This window comes from Pararge aegeria, chromosome 9, assembly GCF_905163445.1.
Source record: "Pararge aegeria chromosome 9, ilParAegt1.1, whole genome shotgun sequence".
Taxonomy (NCBI): Eukaryota; Metazoa; Arthropoda; class Insecta; order Lepidoptera; family Nymphalidae; genus Pararge; species Pararge aegeria.
In genome coordinates, this window is record NC_053188.1 from 19,710,279 (window position 1) to 19,728,475 (window position 18,197).

General features: G+C 38.0%; 1 protein-coding gene across 1 annotated transcript; it reads left to right on the forward strand.

Annotated features, from left to right (window-relative positions):
- The first annotated feature begins 7,213 nt into the window (after nucleotides 1-7,213).
- On the forward strand, nucleotides 7,214-14,702 carry LOC120626196 (acetylcholine receptor subunit alpha-like). Its single transcript, XM_039893579.1, has 10 exons — nucleotides 7,214-7,277; nucleotides 8,914-9,053; nucleotides 9,831-9,875; nucleotides 9,954-10,063; nucleotides 10,382-10,562; nucleotides 10,917-11,032; nucleotides 13,480-13,785; nucleotides 13,849-14,004; nucleotides 14,077-14,269; nucleotides 14,386-14,702. The coding sequence occupies exons 1-10, from the start codon at nucleotides 7,214-7,216 to the stop codon at nucleotides 14,578-14,580; spliced, it is 1,506 nt and encodes a 501-aa protein (XP_039749513.1). The 3' UTR covers nucleotides 14,581-14,702.
- The last annotated feature ends 3,495 nt before the right edge of the window (nucleotides 14,703-18,197 follow it).

The window sequence follows — 18,197 nt, forward strand, 5'->3', positions numbered from 1 at the left end:
TAATGTTGTTCTGAGATAAATCATGCACACCTTCGCAAACAGCTACCTGGCTCGTACACAGCCACGCAGTGTAACTAAACCAACTGGGTCCTATAAAAGATCTCTCCGTAGGTTTCATAATTTCTTAAATAATACTAGCTCATGAACATCCAAAGGCTAAGACCCCAACCTTGTTGTCCCATAATAACTCTAGACTCTAACTTTTAGAGCGTCGAAGAGCATAAAAATTTGATCTTGATATCCACTAGATCCCATTATCGACATAATGTCTCCTGCACCTCATCACTCAATACTTCATAGCATATTCTACTTCATCTCCCTACTCCAGGCATTCATATCTCCGTTAAACGGCATAGTGGATTCACTATGTATCACTCCATCCTCTTAGTACAGGAAGAAGTATTTATGGTAGAATTATCTCTTATTGAAATATTGGGAGTTGCGTTGATGGGACTAGTATGAATGAACGAATGAATGAATACACTTTTATTGTACACCACATAAACATAACAAATTAACAGTAAAAATTTAACAAAAGGTATACAATTTGGCGACCTTATCGCTACATAGCGATCTCTTCCAGGCAACCAAAGGCGTTAAAAACAGCTCAAGAAGAGAGGTAGGTGGTGCATTTAACTGTACTGTGTTGCAAATAAACATGCATAAACCTATATATACAAATATAATATGTACATATAACAAACTTACAAAAAAATATATAGATAGTGATAATAATTAATATATACCTACATAATTAATATCAATAATAAATAAATATATACAATATTGTCAAACCACAAATAAAACAGAAGGGAATAGGCAAGTTAAAGATCCGCAGATGCAGACAGAAAATGATCTTTGACAAGTTTTTTAAAAATGGTAATAGACTGTGCCTCTCGGATTTCAAGAGGCAAGGCATTCCAAAGCTTAACAGCCTGAACAGTGAAAGATCGGTGGAAGAAAGATGAATTATGTGAAGGCACCCTTAAGATCAATTTCCTTGCAGTACCGAGAACTTCACCAGGGCGACCAACGAATTCAAATTTTTCCTTTAAATAAGGTGGAGAAGAAGGAAAAAACAACACACAGTAGAGAATAAAAAGAATGTGCAAATTCCGGCAAAGTCGAATAGGTAACCACTTGAGACGAGAGCGAAATTGTGATACATGGTCATATTTACGTAACCCAAATATGAACCGAATGCTAATGTTTTGAAGTCTCTCAAGTTTATTTAACTGATCGTCAGTTAGGTTAACAAAGCTTGCGTCAGCGTAATCCAGAATAGGAAGAAGGAGAGTCTGTGCTAACATAATCTTGGTAGGAATCGGAAGGAAAAATTGAAGGCGATGCAAAGAGCCTAGAGATGCAAAGGTTTTTAGTATGACCAGGTCTAAAACCCAGCCTAATACACAACAACAGATTAGAATCATATTATGTTTACCACGTCATAGAATCATTTAAGCATCAATTTAGCATTACAGTGTTATGCAGAACTCTAACTTAACAATAAGGTATCGCTCCGTTGCATTATTTCAAACAACACTCACAATACTACGTAAAGAGAATACTATTTATTAATAAATCGTAATTTCCATATGTCACTTGCTCCAAAATATTGCTCAGTATTTACTAGTGTATCACGGTCATACTCTACTGCATGAACGAATAACACTTATTTCACGTTTTAAAATTTGCAACCGCCATTCAAACCGGCCTTTTTGAAGACTACAGACTAAATAAGCAAATAAATAACAAACAGCAACAGCCTAGCATCACCATTAGGTATGTTGGGTATATACCGGCCAACAAATTAGTCCAGCCACGAAAAAATACGGAACCCCAAATTTTCCAAAAAAAAAAATTTTTAGCCAAAACCCTCGCGATTATTCTCTGTCTCGGGCTGAGCCCTGCGCCTTTAACTTACTTAACTGTACCACCTTAAGTCATTTTAACATTGGCTCTCAATTTCTGTTGTCTTATCTCGCAGACAATTGAATTCATTTTTTTCAGCAAGATTACCATATTCTATACTTTAAATTTGGAGTGATAAAAGATGCTGAACCGCTGGCCTAACTTGGGTCACCGGTTCTGCCGTTTACACTGTTCGTGGAAATTAAAATTTAGTTTGAAGCAAACAAGATTGAATGAAAATAGATTATAATTAATCATAAATCGAAACCAAAATACAACTTATTTGTTTTTTAGAATTATGATAATTATTTTATTTATTTATTTATTTATTAGCTTTTCAAGGGAAACAAACAGTATAATTATACATAAAAGTAATGCCGTATTTTTGTATCACATAGACCAATAAAGTTTCCACAACTTGGTTATACATATAACACGATAACATTAACCACAATTGCTTAGGAGTAAGTACCTAGCAAGCCATTATTATACAAAAAAAAAGAAAAAATAATAATAATGTAAGTAAAACAAAAATGAAAAACAAAAACTTTAAAGCTATAGTACTTATTTTGTCAAAATAAATTTTCTAAACGTGCCAATTTTGACATGAAAAATGTCAGTCTCACAATATTTGTTGTTAAAAGCATTGCACGCACGAGATAAAAAGTTATTTGCCGAATACCTTGTCTTCCATCTAGCCCACGCAAAGGGAGGTTTACGCCTTGCATTTAACCTACGACATGCAAAATCGATATTACTTAGAAGAAGAGGGGAGTCAACTAAATTATGTATTATTTTATATAACAACATTTGATCTCTTAAATCGCGTCTTTTTTCTAAAGTAATTTCAGTTGCAGATATACTGTGATCACATAGTAAATTACGACGTTTAATATAACGCAGAAATTTACTATAAATCCTTTCAATTGCATCAATGTACACGTTATACTGCGGATTCCAGCATGCTGAACAGTATTCAAGAATAGAACGTATCAAGGCATTAAATAAAAGAACCAGAGTTGACGTCTTCTTAAAATCCTTAGTAACACGCATGATAAAACCAAGCATTCCAAATGCCCTATTAGTCATTATATTTATGTGCGACCTGAACAAGAGCTTGCTATCAAGTTGTACACCCAGGTCACGCAGCTCATCCACTCTAACAAGCAAGCTATTGCTTAGGTAATAATCACTAATTATATGATTTTTCTTTCTGGTAAAAGTAATAACATTACACTTCTTGACATTAATATCAAGAAGGTTGACTTTACAATACGTATTCAATCTAAAAAGATCTTCTTGTAGGAGTTTACAATCATGAAGTGTATTGATAGACCTATAAATTTTCATGTCATCTGCAAAAAGCAAAACCTTTGAATTTTTAAAACAAGAAATAACGTCATTGATAAAGATGTTGAATAGCAACGGACCAAGATGTGAGCCTTGAGGGACACCAGAGGAGACTGGCAGGAATGAGGAACATTATCCTTTTATAGCTACAGCCTGGGTACGATCCCTAAGGTAAGATGCAAGCCATCGTAACAGGTCACCATGTATACCAATATTATCGAGCTTCTGTATGAGAATTTCATGCGATATTTTATCAAATGCTTTAGAATAGTCGGTATACACAGCATCAACCTGAACCCCGGCATCCATGGCTCTGTAGACATAGTCGAGGAATTCACAGAGATTGCTTTCTGTAGACTTCCGTGTAACGAACCCATGTTGTTCCTGTATAATAATTGGTCGAATAATACGAAAAAGGGTATCATATATAATTTTCTCGAATAATTTGGGAATAGTACTCAACTTTGAAATAGGACGATAGTTACTAATATTGTGCTTGTCACCACATTTGAAGATAGGAGTAATAAATGACTTTTTCCATACCATAGGCATTTTGCCCTGCCCTAAGGACTGTCTAAATAATAATACTAAGGGATACGCCAGCTGATAGCAATAACTTTTCAAAAATATAGGAGGAATACAATCGGGTCCTGCTCCCTTACTAATATCTATTTTTTTTAAATACGAAGCTACTAGGGGCACACTGAAGGAAACAGAATTAACAAATATTGAAGTGAACGAAGTTAAAGACTGAGTATCCCTAGGGGAGTCCTTATTTTTGTCAAAAACCGAATTAAAATGACTATTAAACAATTCACAAATTGTCTCACCATCAGAGGCTCTAACATCACCAATGTACATCGAGTCCGGTAGGTCATTAGATTTACGTTTAGATTTAACGTATGACCAAAAGTATTTGCTATTTATGCCCATCTTATACTCTGCACTCTCAATAAACTTGTTATAACACTCAGTTTCCATAATCTTCTGCCTGTCCCTTAGTATTGAAAAAGATTGATAATCACAATACTGGTTGTAGATTTTCCACTTACGGTGAAATTTTTGTTTTTCACGGATTATCTTAACCAATGCCCGGTTATACCATATTGGATATTTAGCGTTACAATTAAAAGACTTACAAGGGACAAATTTCTCAATAACTTCATTTAACTTAATATAAAATCTCTCAACCGAAACTTCAATATCATCAGAAAGTAAATAACTTTCCCAATCAAACACCGACAAAGCTTTATTTATTTCGTCATAATTTTATATTATTGCGTCTATCACGCTTGCAAGCTCAATCGTCCAATTTTTCAATAATAATGTCATCTTGAACGAGTCCGCTACTGCGCACCACGTCTTCTGCGCAAAACTAGCGACCACGTGATCGACTCCTATTGGTCGTACTCGTTCAGGTGGTAACAATCGTTTTGAAACTTACTTATTGTTAATTAAACAAATTAAAAATTACATCGACATATCATTATAAATTAACAAAGTATTTATCGCAGATTTTGCTGGCAGTCAGGCAGCAAAATCTTTACATGCAGTTATCAGCATTTCATAACTAGTGCGGCCATCTATTGAAACGGAGCTACAAGTTCTTACAAAATTATAATCTTACTTATTTATTAAAAGTAAGTTAAGTAAAAGTTAAGTAAGTTAAGTTAAGTACAATTTAGGTTAGATAATAATCATAATCATTTATTTGCAAAAAACATGTGAAATTATAGATATTAAAAAAATTATACCGAACAATGTTTTAGCCTATTTAGAGGCATGCAAATCTTAACTTAAAAACATTAATAATTAGATTACGTCAATTATAATATAAAATAATTAATTACAATGTCAATTTTATGGCCGATGCTATATAATGACAATGAATTTAATTTAGGCCTTAAGTACCAGCAAAGTACTCATCTACGGAATAATAACATTTTTCAGTAAGATTTGTTTTAATTTGCGTTTCAGCTTATATGTACTAAGATTTTTATCAGTCAGCTCCTCCGGTAATTTATTGTAAATCTTAGGTGCCAAATTAAAAATACTTTTGCCAAACTGCGCAGATGAATGTTTTGAAAAACTAATTTTGTTTCGCCTCAACAGATTTCCATTTAATTTGATGAATACAACAACTTCATTAATGTGCAGGCATGCACTAGTCAATATTTTTAATTTTTGGAAGTGAGGTTTGCATGTGTCTGTTGGTTTTAAGTGACAAATAGCACATATACATTTTTTCTGTGATTTAAATACTCTTTCTCTGTCAGTTGCATTTCCCAAAAAAAATATACCATATCGCAAAGTAGCAGTCACGTAAGAATTATATGCTATCATTACTGTATTATGGCTAACCACCCTTGAAAGCAATTACAGCGCATAAGAAAAACGATTTAATTTAATGCAGACATTTTCAATGTGAATTTTCCATGTTAGGCAGTCATCAATATAAAGTCCTAGAAATTTAGTAGAATTGATTTCTTTAATTTTTTAGATCATAATGGCAATCAGATATGAAATTCATTAGGATCATTTCATCCCTGATCGCCATCTGTTGTGACAGCGTAGAACTATCTCACAAATCGTAATAGTTATTTGATTAACATTACCAAATCCAACATCAAATCATTTGACTTGATGAAATAAGGTTTTACGTTACAAAAATACGTTGCGAGTTAAAATTAGAGTTAAAGTTGTTCAAATAAACGTCGCTCAGCCTCCGCGGCGACATATATATATATATATATCCATAGATATAAACACATACAGTATTTGGAAACATTCTGAAGTATTAAGAAATGTTTATGTACACTTGACTGGAATACCTACGTTTAGAGATGGTTCTCGTCGCACACTCTGGGGAAGGGCGTCCCACAGTCTGATTGCGGTCGTCGTAAAGAATCATTGCACGCACGGATGCACGTTGAGTACGACCTATAAGTGTGTATTGAAATTTAAAATACTCTTGCAAGTGTTGAGCAGAATATTGGTCGTTTAAAATAAAGAAAAGACCAACGTTGGTCCACATGGTCAACATTTTTTTGTTTAGTTTTTTTAAGAGTTGTTGTTGTAACCTGTTGATTGTCCCCTAAATAAATAAATAAATAAATAAATTATTGTATAACAACCAATCCTGCCCATTCCTATTATTAGCAAGCTCCACATAGATTATTCCTTAACTAATTTTTTCGGTGGATTATATTGCTGATGTTACGCATCCAATGTACGACCATAGCGATGTTAACCGGGTTAAGCTGACATAAACCTCTTGAAATATATATTTTTATATTTATATATGTAAATATACAAATATATGTAATATATGTATATATGTATATGTAAATATATGCATTGAAATCTAGTGTCTAAAGGTACTTCTTTTTCGATAATTGCGGCAAACAAACGAAACATCTTATTTCGTCATATGTATGTATCGGTCTGAAAGTCCCTACGGACGTAGGCCCGTGAGTCGATAAGTACAATATATTTTTAAGCTATGAAACTGTTAAATATATTTAGCCCCTAAAAAAAGCCCCGCTAGTACTCTTCATGAATGCCCCCCAGGATGTTGCAAAACTAAGTAGAGCAAAATAACTACTTCTTTACTATATCCCGTCCACAGTGCTTAGCGTCGGTTCAATTTCTGGATTAGACCAAAAAGTGTTAGCCGTAGAGTTGTCTTAACCGGCCGCAAGATCTACCCGCCCGAATCGTCTTTCGAGGCAAGAAATAGGCTCTAAGGACATCATCCACCGACCCGCGACGCAGGTGACACGCGGCAAAAGCTAGTCCTTACGTTGCCATAAGTCAGTTGGCCTCCACTCGGCCTCGTGGGCAGGCGCCTGCTGACGCTGCGATTTGGCCGGCAGTGTGCGCCGGCCGGGCGGGGCGGGCGGCGCGCGGGGCGGGGCGGGCCGCCATGCGCTGACGCCATGTGCGCCGTGCGATGCGCGCCCGCGCTGTGCCCGCCCGCGCGGCGAGACTGCTGCTGCTGGCGCTGCTGCTGGCCGGTACAATTTATTTTTATTTTATTTTATATTTATTAGGGCCAACAGACAGTCATGCACAGAAGTAACAGAAAATACATCTTAAAATAAAATAGCACTAGTAATACTACAAGACCCACGTCATTGTCCACAAATTAGAAAACTTATATTAAAAAATAGGGCTACACAATATTAAAACAGAAACTAGAGTTATTAGAAAAATAATACGACTTATTATTATTGCTTATTACAAATACACAATTGTGTTTATGGTTAAAACATTGATTTAAATTTAAGTAGTATGGTTAAAGTATTAATTTGCCGAAGTTAGTAGTAGTTAGATACTTTGTAGTAGTTTGTAACGAGCTACGAAGCGGAACTAACGCGGCTGAAACAGCACGCAATAGAGGAGACTACTTATAACCGCACCGTGCTTTCTTCGTTGGGAAACTTCCAAAATGGTGGAAGGCCGCCCGCACAAGTTAGTAACGCTCCAAGTCTAGTTAAAAAGAAGACAGCATGGTGAAACCTTACCTTACCTTACAACTTGGCTGATTTGTGTAAAATCAATAATATAAAAAATATGAAAAATAGTGGCTCATGATTAGACTAATCTGGAGAATCAAATGCGTGTTGAAATTTGTGCTGCCTTCTGGAATCGGTATCGAAGCCTAGATCAAATTGTGTCATCAACGCAATTCTTTACAAAACTGTAAGCGAAAATTAAAGAAAAGTTTACTAATAAAAAAATAATGTTAACTACATATTTGGTGGTCTGCTCAGGGTATCACTCGCTTTAGCTGCGTCAGGGCTGAGGCCAGGGCCAAGCAATTGACTGCGCCGAACTTGGAACCGTAGTAACTATACACGAGCTGCCAGCATACGTTATAGCCCTTACTTGCCCGACCTTGCTCCAACGGACTAATATTTTTTTGTGATTTGGACATTTTCAACCTGATAAAAGATTTTCCTCCCGGGGGACAGTGCAATATGCTTTCTCACAGTGCTGAATCTAGATCCTCCGAGTTTTATAATAAAGGCATAAATTAACTTTCGTTCAGATGGCAGCAATATATAGAGAATGAGGGTAAATGTTTTGTTTAAATTATAATAATAATCATTCATTCAGTGGGTAAATTAATATGTGACAAGTTAGAAAAAAAATGAGTGTCTAGTTTTCAGTACAAATTGGCAATTTCATACTTTTACCCCTAATATAATCGCATCATATAAGGTACGATGACAAAATGGTACACACTGCATGCAAAAAATATTTTGTGGGATATTATAGCTTTTTTGTAACTTTGTTGTTCGACGAGCATTTACAACAATAATTTTTAGCATTCATTTGTTTTTTTTTTAACAAACCGCTTCTATTTGCCACCTTGAAATTTAAATTAAATCTTTAATATGTTATTACTTGGTGGCCAATTCTCGGAGTAAATGATCGTTCCATTTTAATTATACACCAAGATCAAGACGGATGCGGATGTTCATACAACTAGTGCCTCTGCACGCATTTATTTGGCAGTACAGCAACTTCTATTTATCTCGAAGAAGGCTCAAATATCCAAGCATGTTTGCGAAATTAAGCTTTATTGTTTTTTATTCGGAAGTAGTAGTGAGCCCAGCGATGCTCACGCGTGTGTGGTGTGCGCAGGCTGCGCCGGCAACCCGGACGCCAAGCGCCTGTACGACGACCTGCTCAGCAACTACAACAAGCTGGTGCGGCCCGTGCTCAACGTCAGCGACGCGCTCACCGTGCGCATCAAGCTGAAGCTCAGCCAGCTCATCGACGTGGTGAGCCGCGCCCCACTTCCCGCACCTCCCGCACCTCCCGCACCTCCCGCACCTCCCGCACTTGTCGCCTACTCAAACTTCATTGCCAAACGCGCGGGTTACATATTCATCCATACAAATTCGAATTAAAATCTTTATTTGCGTGCCATGACATGTTCAGTGCTACAATCTGCCATCCTATGGCATGCCAATAACACCTTAAGTATTTCTTAACACGACACCACGACGAAGGGACCACAATCCACACAACGGTGGTATGTACCCGCTGAACTATATTTAAGAAATATTGATTTACCACGAAAATCTTTAACACCTTAAGTATAAAATTATTTTTCCGTTTTGTACAAATGTCAGAAAAATGAGGTATTAAAACTGTAAAATTAAATAACAATGTCCAAACCAAAATAGAAACCTAGAAGCCCAATAATATAAACCTTAAATTTTTTGATATTCGTCTACCGAATAAAACTGACGAAGCACAAGCCATTAAGTAGTTTTTATCTTAAATTTAGGCAGAAGTATGTCAATTACATTCTCTTAAGATTATAGTATCACATCTGATTAATAAAGTAAAATTTATTGAAAACCCTGCGAATAAAAGAAATATTGACAACTAAAAAACCAAGAAATAAATATTTTCTATAACATTGGTTGTCGGTGCCAGTAAAATATAAATTACTAATTTTATAGTGCCTAAAAAGAGGAACGTATCTAGTAAAACATAGTAATTTAAAATCGACGTGTCATCCTCTAAATAATCAAAGTAATTTGTTACAGAACTTAAAAAACCAGATTATGACAACCAACTTATGGGTGGAACAGGTAAATATTGAACAATAGTTTTACTTGGGAAATACACTTGAATATTGAGTGGATGCAACGAATGCCCTCCGCCCGCAGAGCTGGTACGACTACAAGCTGTCGTGGGAGCCGCGCGAGTACGGCGGTGTGGAGATGCTGCACGTGCCGTCCGACCACATCTGGCGCCCCGACATCGTGCTGTACAACAAGTAACCGCCGCCTCGCTGCGCCCGCGCACTGGGCTCCCTGCACCCCGTAGTCTCCTTGCACCCCCGCTATCCCTAGCATACTGAGCACCCCTGTACATGGGCACCATGCAACGGGGTGAACACACCTGCAGCGGGTTGTAGGACTCCTGGCACCCGGCTGTGACGAGGGCTTTGCTTTACCGCAATATTAACGTATCCTTAACCGATCTCTAGCTCTCTAGGAAACAGAATACTCATTTTTGTTTTTTTTCTCTTTTCGATATATTTTATTAAACCCTTAAAAAGTTGTACCTATCCATATGAAGTATTGTGTCCCAGTGCGGATGGCAACTTCGAGGTGACGCTGGCTACCAAGGCCACGCTGAACTACACGGGGCGAGTGGACTGGCGCCCGCCCGCCATATACAAGTCCTCCTGCGAGATCGACGTCGAGTACTTCCCCTTCGACCAGCAGACCTGCATCATGAAGTTTGGCTCCTGGACTTATGATGGTTTCCAGGTATGGAGCTCATTTATCACTAACTCTGCTTGTTGCCGCGTCGTAGTCGACCGCTGCTGCACGAGGCGCAAGCTGTTGTAGGGTTGTGTGAGCGTGCGTTGGACCTGCGAGCTTAACCATAACGATCTGTGCCAGTGTGCAACGTTGCTTTGACTTCTCAAAAAGTCACAAAGAAAACATATCTTACAATGTATCCTCAGAAGTTATGTAGGCAGAGAGTGGCCTGTCCTTGCGAAAGCAGCTGCCACATAATGCTATGAGTACCACAGACTAAAATAGGATCAAAAACAAACAATAATGTCTTTTATAAAATTATACTTTAACATTGCTGTAATGAAATGTTTTTTGTGAAAGGTGGACTTGCGACACATCGACGAGGCCCGAGGAACCAATGTCGTGGAACTAGGCGTGGATCTTAGCGAATTCTATACTTCAGTCGAATGGGACATACTTGAAGTTCCTGCGGTTAGGTATGAATGTCCAATTTATTAATATTTCACCAGTTTCTCACACACTTTTAAACATAGATTTTAGACCTCCCTGGTACAATAAGTTTTCTAAGAAGAAACCTGCTCGATCTCGGGCAGTCAGTGGCGTGCATCTCATAGATGCAAATAAGCAGTGCATACCCTGACCTCAGGGCCTAAAGATTGAAAAAAAATTAAACAATTAATAGAAAACTATAAAAGCGCCATCTAGTTAAAACCGGCCGCACTTCTATGTAAATCAATGGACAAGTCCCGTGTCATGGTTTAGAACTAAAATAGACAAACTGAAGAATATTTCGACTATATTTTAATTTTGAGTTGTAAACAGTATCCCTAAATAAAAAGTAACGCTTTAAATATAATTTAAATCTCATAAAATTAGCTGGGGTTTTCACGATTAAGTATCCATTGCCGGGTAAATCCTTTATTCGTCGCTCGAATTAATGCGCCGCGCCGCCGCGGTCTCCATAGAAGCACGGCGATTGAATGCATCGCCGTGCACACAATGAAGTTCTGGTGTATAGTGATATAATCGCGTGCGTGCTTACACAATATTTTGCTCTTTCTATGTGTGCGAGTTTTCCAGGTTTCCAGTATAGATGTTTCGCTTGTGTGCAAATCTTAAAAGCACTGCTTACGGAAATTTGAAATCCAAATGTATGCTTTGTTTTTTTATAAGCACAAGTAATTTGCTTTGTTTGTTATTGTTTTAAACGGCAATAATTCTTTTTTGTAGTTAAAAAATTTATCAATAAATTTCATTACATTCAAGGTCTTTAGAAATTTATAAGTACCTAATTTGTTCAAAAAGAATATTAAAATAACCAAATTAAAAGTTGCCGAATTATGTTAAATAAATTATTAACGTATACCAGGTGCCATTGGTAACTGATGAAGTAATATTCTTCAAATGACTACTTTTAATAACATTTGTGTACTAAGAAAATATTACGGACATATTTTGACTATGATATTCTCATTATCGCTGGCGATCGCTCAGCGCCATTATTGTTTACCTTTTACCTTCTGTCATAACAACTTATATTCACCGAATTAGAATTAATTACTGTTTTTTTCGTTTGCTGTACGGTTGTTTGTAAATAATTACAATTATTATTGTTAACATTAACCTTTGTGACAGTGTACTGTTTGTAAATGATTGTGAGGAATATTCTTAGTGTAAGAAAGTTCTTATATTCGGCGTGTGATCTGATGGTTCAGTGTGCTTGGAAAATGTAGGTAAGTTTAGAGCTAATTCTTAACTAACGTTTAATTGAGATTATTCGTAAAGGAAGGAAGGCACGTACAAGGAGCGGCACGTAAAAAAAACTCTGTCTGACTTACAGAAACAGGCGAATAGCAGTGATCAATGTTTTGCTTCATTATTTATTTATAATAATACCTATGTTTGTTTATTGTTTACACTAAAAAACATTATTTAATGTAATTGCCGCAATGGCAGACAATTTTAAAAACTCGCTAGTCGGTCGTCTCTGAGCTTACTATACCTACTGGAAATAGGAGATGATGAGAAGATCTACATGGGTATCACAAACAATGTTAGGTTAGGTACCTACTCATGTTCAGTACTTATTTTTTTGAATGCATATCCTGACCAAAAACCCTATGCACGCCACTGCGGGCAGTGGCCATTTGTCCAAGCCAATTTGCGTTGCAAGTTATGGTGTCGATTAGGGGTATGGCTTTAATATAACTGCCATACTCCTAACAGGTTAGTCTGGTCCCAGTAAGAAAATAAACAAACATCACGTCATCGTATTAACGATCACCCTCACTTCACGGTCCCTTAGGTCTCGTTGTAGCGGCGTACCGTAGCGGTAACATTCTCGTATTTACAACGTTGTTTTATGCAGTTAAGAAAAACAGAGTTTCGTTATTAATAAAAGTTTTATTGGTACGTACAACGGTTGTATTAATTTGGCTTTAATGTTACACGAAGCATATTATGTACTTGAGACCTGTTCGCTATCGCCTGGTTGTGTTGGTGGCGGTGTGGCGGTGTGTCAACCTGAAAATGTTTGGATTAACATTAACTACATACGCACAAATCATATCCTTTCACCTCGTATAACTTATTAGATAGAAGTATTCGGATACACTCAAAACTCTGCATCACCTGCAAATAAAAATATGTATTACAGTAGTATTTTCCTTTGTTGAATCTTCCACGTAGCGTTGTCAGGAAAAGATCGGCTTTTACGCCTATTTTTTTTCTGTACGTGTTTCAATTTCAATTCAAACGTTCAATAACGTCCACACAGGTTTTATTTTTGACTTATAAAGTTATTTTGTTGCGGAGGGAGCCCAGCCAGTGCCACCCCCAAAAGCTAGTTAAGATTTCTAAAAATGTTATTATGTTCATCGCTTTTTTCACGTTTGTTTATAATGAAGTTTATTACATTTTTCAGAAATGAAAAGTTCTACACATGCTGTGATGAACCCTACCTGGACATCACGTTCAACATCACGATGCGGCGCAAGACGCTGTTCTACACCGTGAACCTCATCATCCCGTGCATGGGCATCTCGTTCCTCACGGTGCTGGTGTTCTACCTGCCCTCCGACAGCGGCGAGAAGGTGTCGCTGTCCATCTCCATCCTGCTGTCGCTCACCGTGTTCTTCCTGCTGCTGGCCGAGATCATCCCGCCCACGTCGCTGGTGGTGCCGCTGCTCGGCAAGTTCGTGCTGTTCACCATGATCCTCGACACGTTCAGGTACGCGCCGGTACATGCCGGCCGCCCGCGGCCCGGCGCGCGCTCACCGCCGTCCTGTTGCAGCATCTGCGTGACCGTGGTGGTGCTCAACGTGCACTTCCGCTCGCCGCAGACGCACACCATGGCGCCCTGGGTGCGGCGCGTGTTCATCCACGTGCTGCCGCGCCTGCTGGTCATGCGCCGCCCGCACTGCCGCCTGGACCCGCACCGCAGCCGCTTGTGAGTCGCCGCCCGGCCCGCCCCCGGCCCGCCCCCGGCCCGCCCCGCCCGTCACGTTCCGTGTGCTTGCAGCGCAGGCCTGGTGACGAGTGGCGGCTGGTCGCCCGAGCCGGCGCCCGCGTCGCCGGGCGCGTGCCGCGTGCACGACGCGCCCGCGCTGTGCGACGCGCTGCGGCGCTGGCACCGCTGTCCCGAGCTGCACAAGGCCATCGACGGCATCAACTACATCGCCGACCAGACGCGCAAGGAGGAGGAGTCCACCCGGGTGAGTGCCCCGCGCGTGGCGCCGCTGCTGCCGAGCTCACTTCGTTTTCACTGCATTTCTCTGCTTTCTACTGCTTGCGAAAGTACTACTAAAGTATTGGGCGTTACTCACCGCAGGTTAAGGAGGACTGGAAGTACGTGGCCATGGTACTGGACCGGCTGTTCCTGTGGATCTTCACGCTGGCCGTGCTGGTGGGCTCGGCCGGCATCATCCTGCAGGCGCCCACGCTGTACGACGAGCGCGCGCCTATCGACGTGCGCCTGTCCGAGATAGCGTACGCCGCCGCCAAGCACCGGCCGCCGCCGCGCTAGGCGCCAGAGACTACGATATTATTGTAAATAAAATTATATTATATAAATAGTTTATACGACGAAATAACGTGATCGAAGATAAGTCGAATTTCTTTTGATAGAGACGAAATAAATTCGTTTGTTTACAATATATGATTTTCATTATTTCCAATACCTTGCTTGAATGAAATAAATGAATGCTTTATTCGGACCAGCTGCCGGGGCTGTGAGCCGGCGCGGTCTAGCCGAGAGTGGTTGCAGCTCTCGCTTAGCTCTTAGACTCTAAGCGGAGCACGCGGCGATGTCGAGTGTCCCGCTCGAATAGAACTAGCATATCCCACGCGACCGCTCTCGACAAGATTGTTTGAATATGAAGGTATTAAAAAGGCCCTTAGAGTAGAGGTAAAGAGAGATACAGAGCTAGACTCTTACATCAAAGTTGTCAGGAAAATAAGACTTACAAGACTTACATAAAATAGGCGTGGTTTTCCTACATACGATATAAATAAAAGATGCTGATTCCATAAAACCAAACTTTACGTTACTGATTTGTCTTTACTTTATTTATATTTAAAATACATTAGTATTTTAAATCTTCAATAAATAATATGATTCGACCACCAATTCGGAAACCTAATTCGAGGAAGAATTTAGCAAGAAACCTGCTTCAAATCTTTCGATACACAAAAGCTTAGAGTTTGTCTCTAACAATCAATCACACAAAATACATACATACGTATAATAATAAATGTAATGTTATAGACTTTAGCAAATGTGCTAATCCTTTTTATAAATTGTACCGAGATAGATATTACCTATCACACTATTTTAAACAACAGATAGCTGTTTCGCTATCATATTTTTTTACCATAACAGCCAAGAACTTGGCTAAACCAGATGCTTTTATTGAGCAGTGTAATAATTTTGACATGAAAACCTTGGAAATTATTCCAAGTCATTTTAGTTTAAACTAGTTAAGGAGACAACAGAGGTTTTCTCTTGCTTAGAAAAGCAGACAACTGAGTCTCCCTCAGGCATATATGAAAAAAATTATAGTAAGGGGTCGCACAATTTACTATTAAACCAAAAATATAATAAAAAATCTAATTCTAATTATATCAACTTGGTTCACCAAAATATTCAATGTATTAGATGAAAAGACTTAGAGATGATTTTAACATTAGCATTTTATGTATTACTGAGCACTGGTTGAAAACCCATGAATATTTGTTTAATTTTGGTAACCACCAGGTTGGTAGTTCGTTCACCAGGGTTACAGCGATTCATGTAGGCTCTTTAATTTTATTAAATAAAAATTTAAAATTTAAAAACAGAAACGATATTGTGAGCCTGTCTGTTGAACGGACAATAGAGCTAGCATCGGTTGAACTAGAGCAATTTATAATTGTTACTGTTTATAGGCCACTCTTGTCGAACTTTTTAAAAAGGTAATGGATGAAGTGTTATTTAAAATATCAAAGTGTAATAAAAAGTTAATAATATGCGGAGATTTTAATGTAAACATTTAAGATAATAACTCTTTAAGTATAAAGTTATTGAATTTATTTAAAACTTACAATCTATCAAATATGTTTATGGAGCCCACAAGAATAACTGCTACTAGCGCCACCTGTTTGGACAACATCTTTACAAATATAATTCCTATAAGCAAAAATATTATTAGTAAATTAGACTCTGATCATTGTGGTCAAATTATTCAATTTGAAAATGTGAAGAAAAATGTTTCTAAACGTAAAATAACATTTGTTCCTGTAACATCCAACCGCATAGAGAATATGAGAATTAGCCTAGTAAATGACCTCCCATTCCTACCCTCAGGGGCGACTCCAAATGCAATGTACAGCTCCTTTTTCAATACCTTTAATAGACTATTTCATTCTATATTTACTAGTAAGTCGGTTGTGATTACTGATACATTAGTTTTTAAGGAGTGGGTTGAACTTCATAAAAATAGGCAAAAGCTGTACGAATTGTGTGCTGAACGTCAATATAACACTGGTGATGAGTTTAGGGATTATGTTAAATTGTTTTCCAAGAATTTTAAACGCGCTTGCCCGCGTGGCATCCAAAATAAAATTAAAAATAGCAGCAATGCAATCAAAACTACTTGGAACATAATTAATGAGGAGACGGAAAGAGTAACACCACGAAATAATAACTTGAAACTTGATGTAGATAATAAAGCCTTAACAACAGATTTCGAGGTGGCTACTGCTTTTAAAACCTTCTTTACCAACATACCCGTCTCCACAACAGAATCATTGAACTCTTCACCAGATATGGCTCTCTCTCTATTAAAGGAAAATGTGCCGAGTGTAACCATTCTTTTAAATTCAGGCATGTTAGTGGCTCTGACATTATTAAGGCCTTTAAATTATTAAATAATAAAAAAACAAATGATCTGTGGGGCATTTCCGTAAACGTTGTCAAATCATTAATTGATATTGTTGCACGCGATTTAGCCTTAATATTTAATAATTGTATAGATTGTGGTGTGTTTCCTGACTTCGACGCATGTGTTGAGCTAATACAAAACATATTTAAAGTTTGCCGATGATACATCACTGACTTTTAAAATAAATCGACGTGAACTAGCTTTTGAAGACGTAAACAACTCTCTCGCTAAAGTGGTACAGTGGTTTGTGTTTAGTGTAGTTCATCTGTTTATTTCTAAAACGCAATTTAATGGATGACATAACCAATATAATAAATGATATTGATCATTCGTCGTCGCCAAAATCTGTTGTTTGCCCCCCCTGAAGACACAATACTTCACGTAGATAATATAAATTATCTATTCAAAGTTATGCATGTTAATATACGAAGTATAAACTGCAATTTTAATAGCCTATTAGTTTTACTTCACAGAATAAAAATCTAATAATCGTTGGGGATTTAAATATTAACATCATACCCGACAATCACGATCCCCACTCAGACGACTACCTTAACATGCTCGCTGCACACGGTTTGCTTCCCGCACACCATATTCCCACTAGACTTAACAATTGCCTTGACCATATCATTTTCAGATCTCCCTATCAAGTCACCACTTTGGTGTTAGATTCTTTAATTACATACCACTCTCCTATCCTTTTTTATTGTGAAACGAAAGTTAGAGCACCAATGTCTAATCGGACATCCCTAAAATTAGATATCCGAGGCATTGTCGGGTGTTTTGAACAAGAAGATTTCTCTCCCATTTTAACTTCTTCTGACCCCAATATTGCGGCCAGTACCCTGATAAAAACAATTTCAGGGGCAATAAAAAAGAACAGTCACATTCTTAACATCCCTAATAAAAAAAGAATAATTAAACCCTGGATTACTCCTGGTCTTCTGAGATGCATACGTCATAGAGATAATTTATATAGAAAATCTAAAAAACAACACGATAATTTAATTCTCAAAGCTGTCTTCATTCGTTACCGCAATTATTGCAATAACCTTCTTAAAAAATTAAAACGCGAATATGAACAGGGTGAGTTTCAACTTTTTCTCCAGTGTCGGTAAAAGTCTTGCAGAAAATATTATTCCACTACCTCAGGGTCCGCCTACAGATATTTCTCTTCCCAGCCGTGGTGGGATTAATGCAATGGCTTTACCCGAAGTAGAAT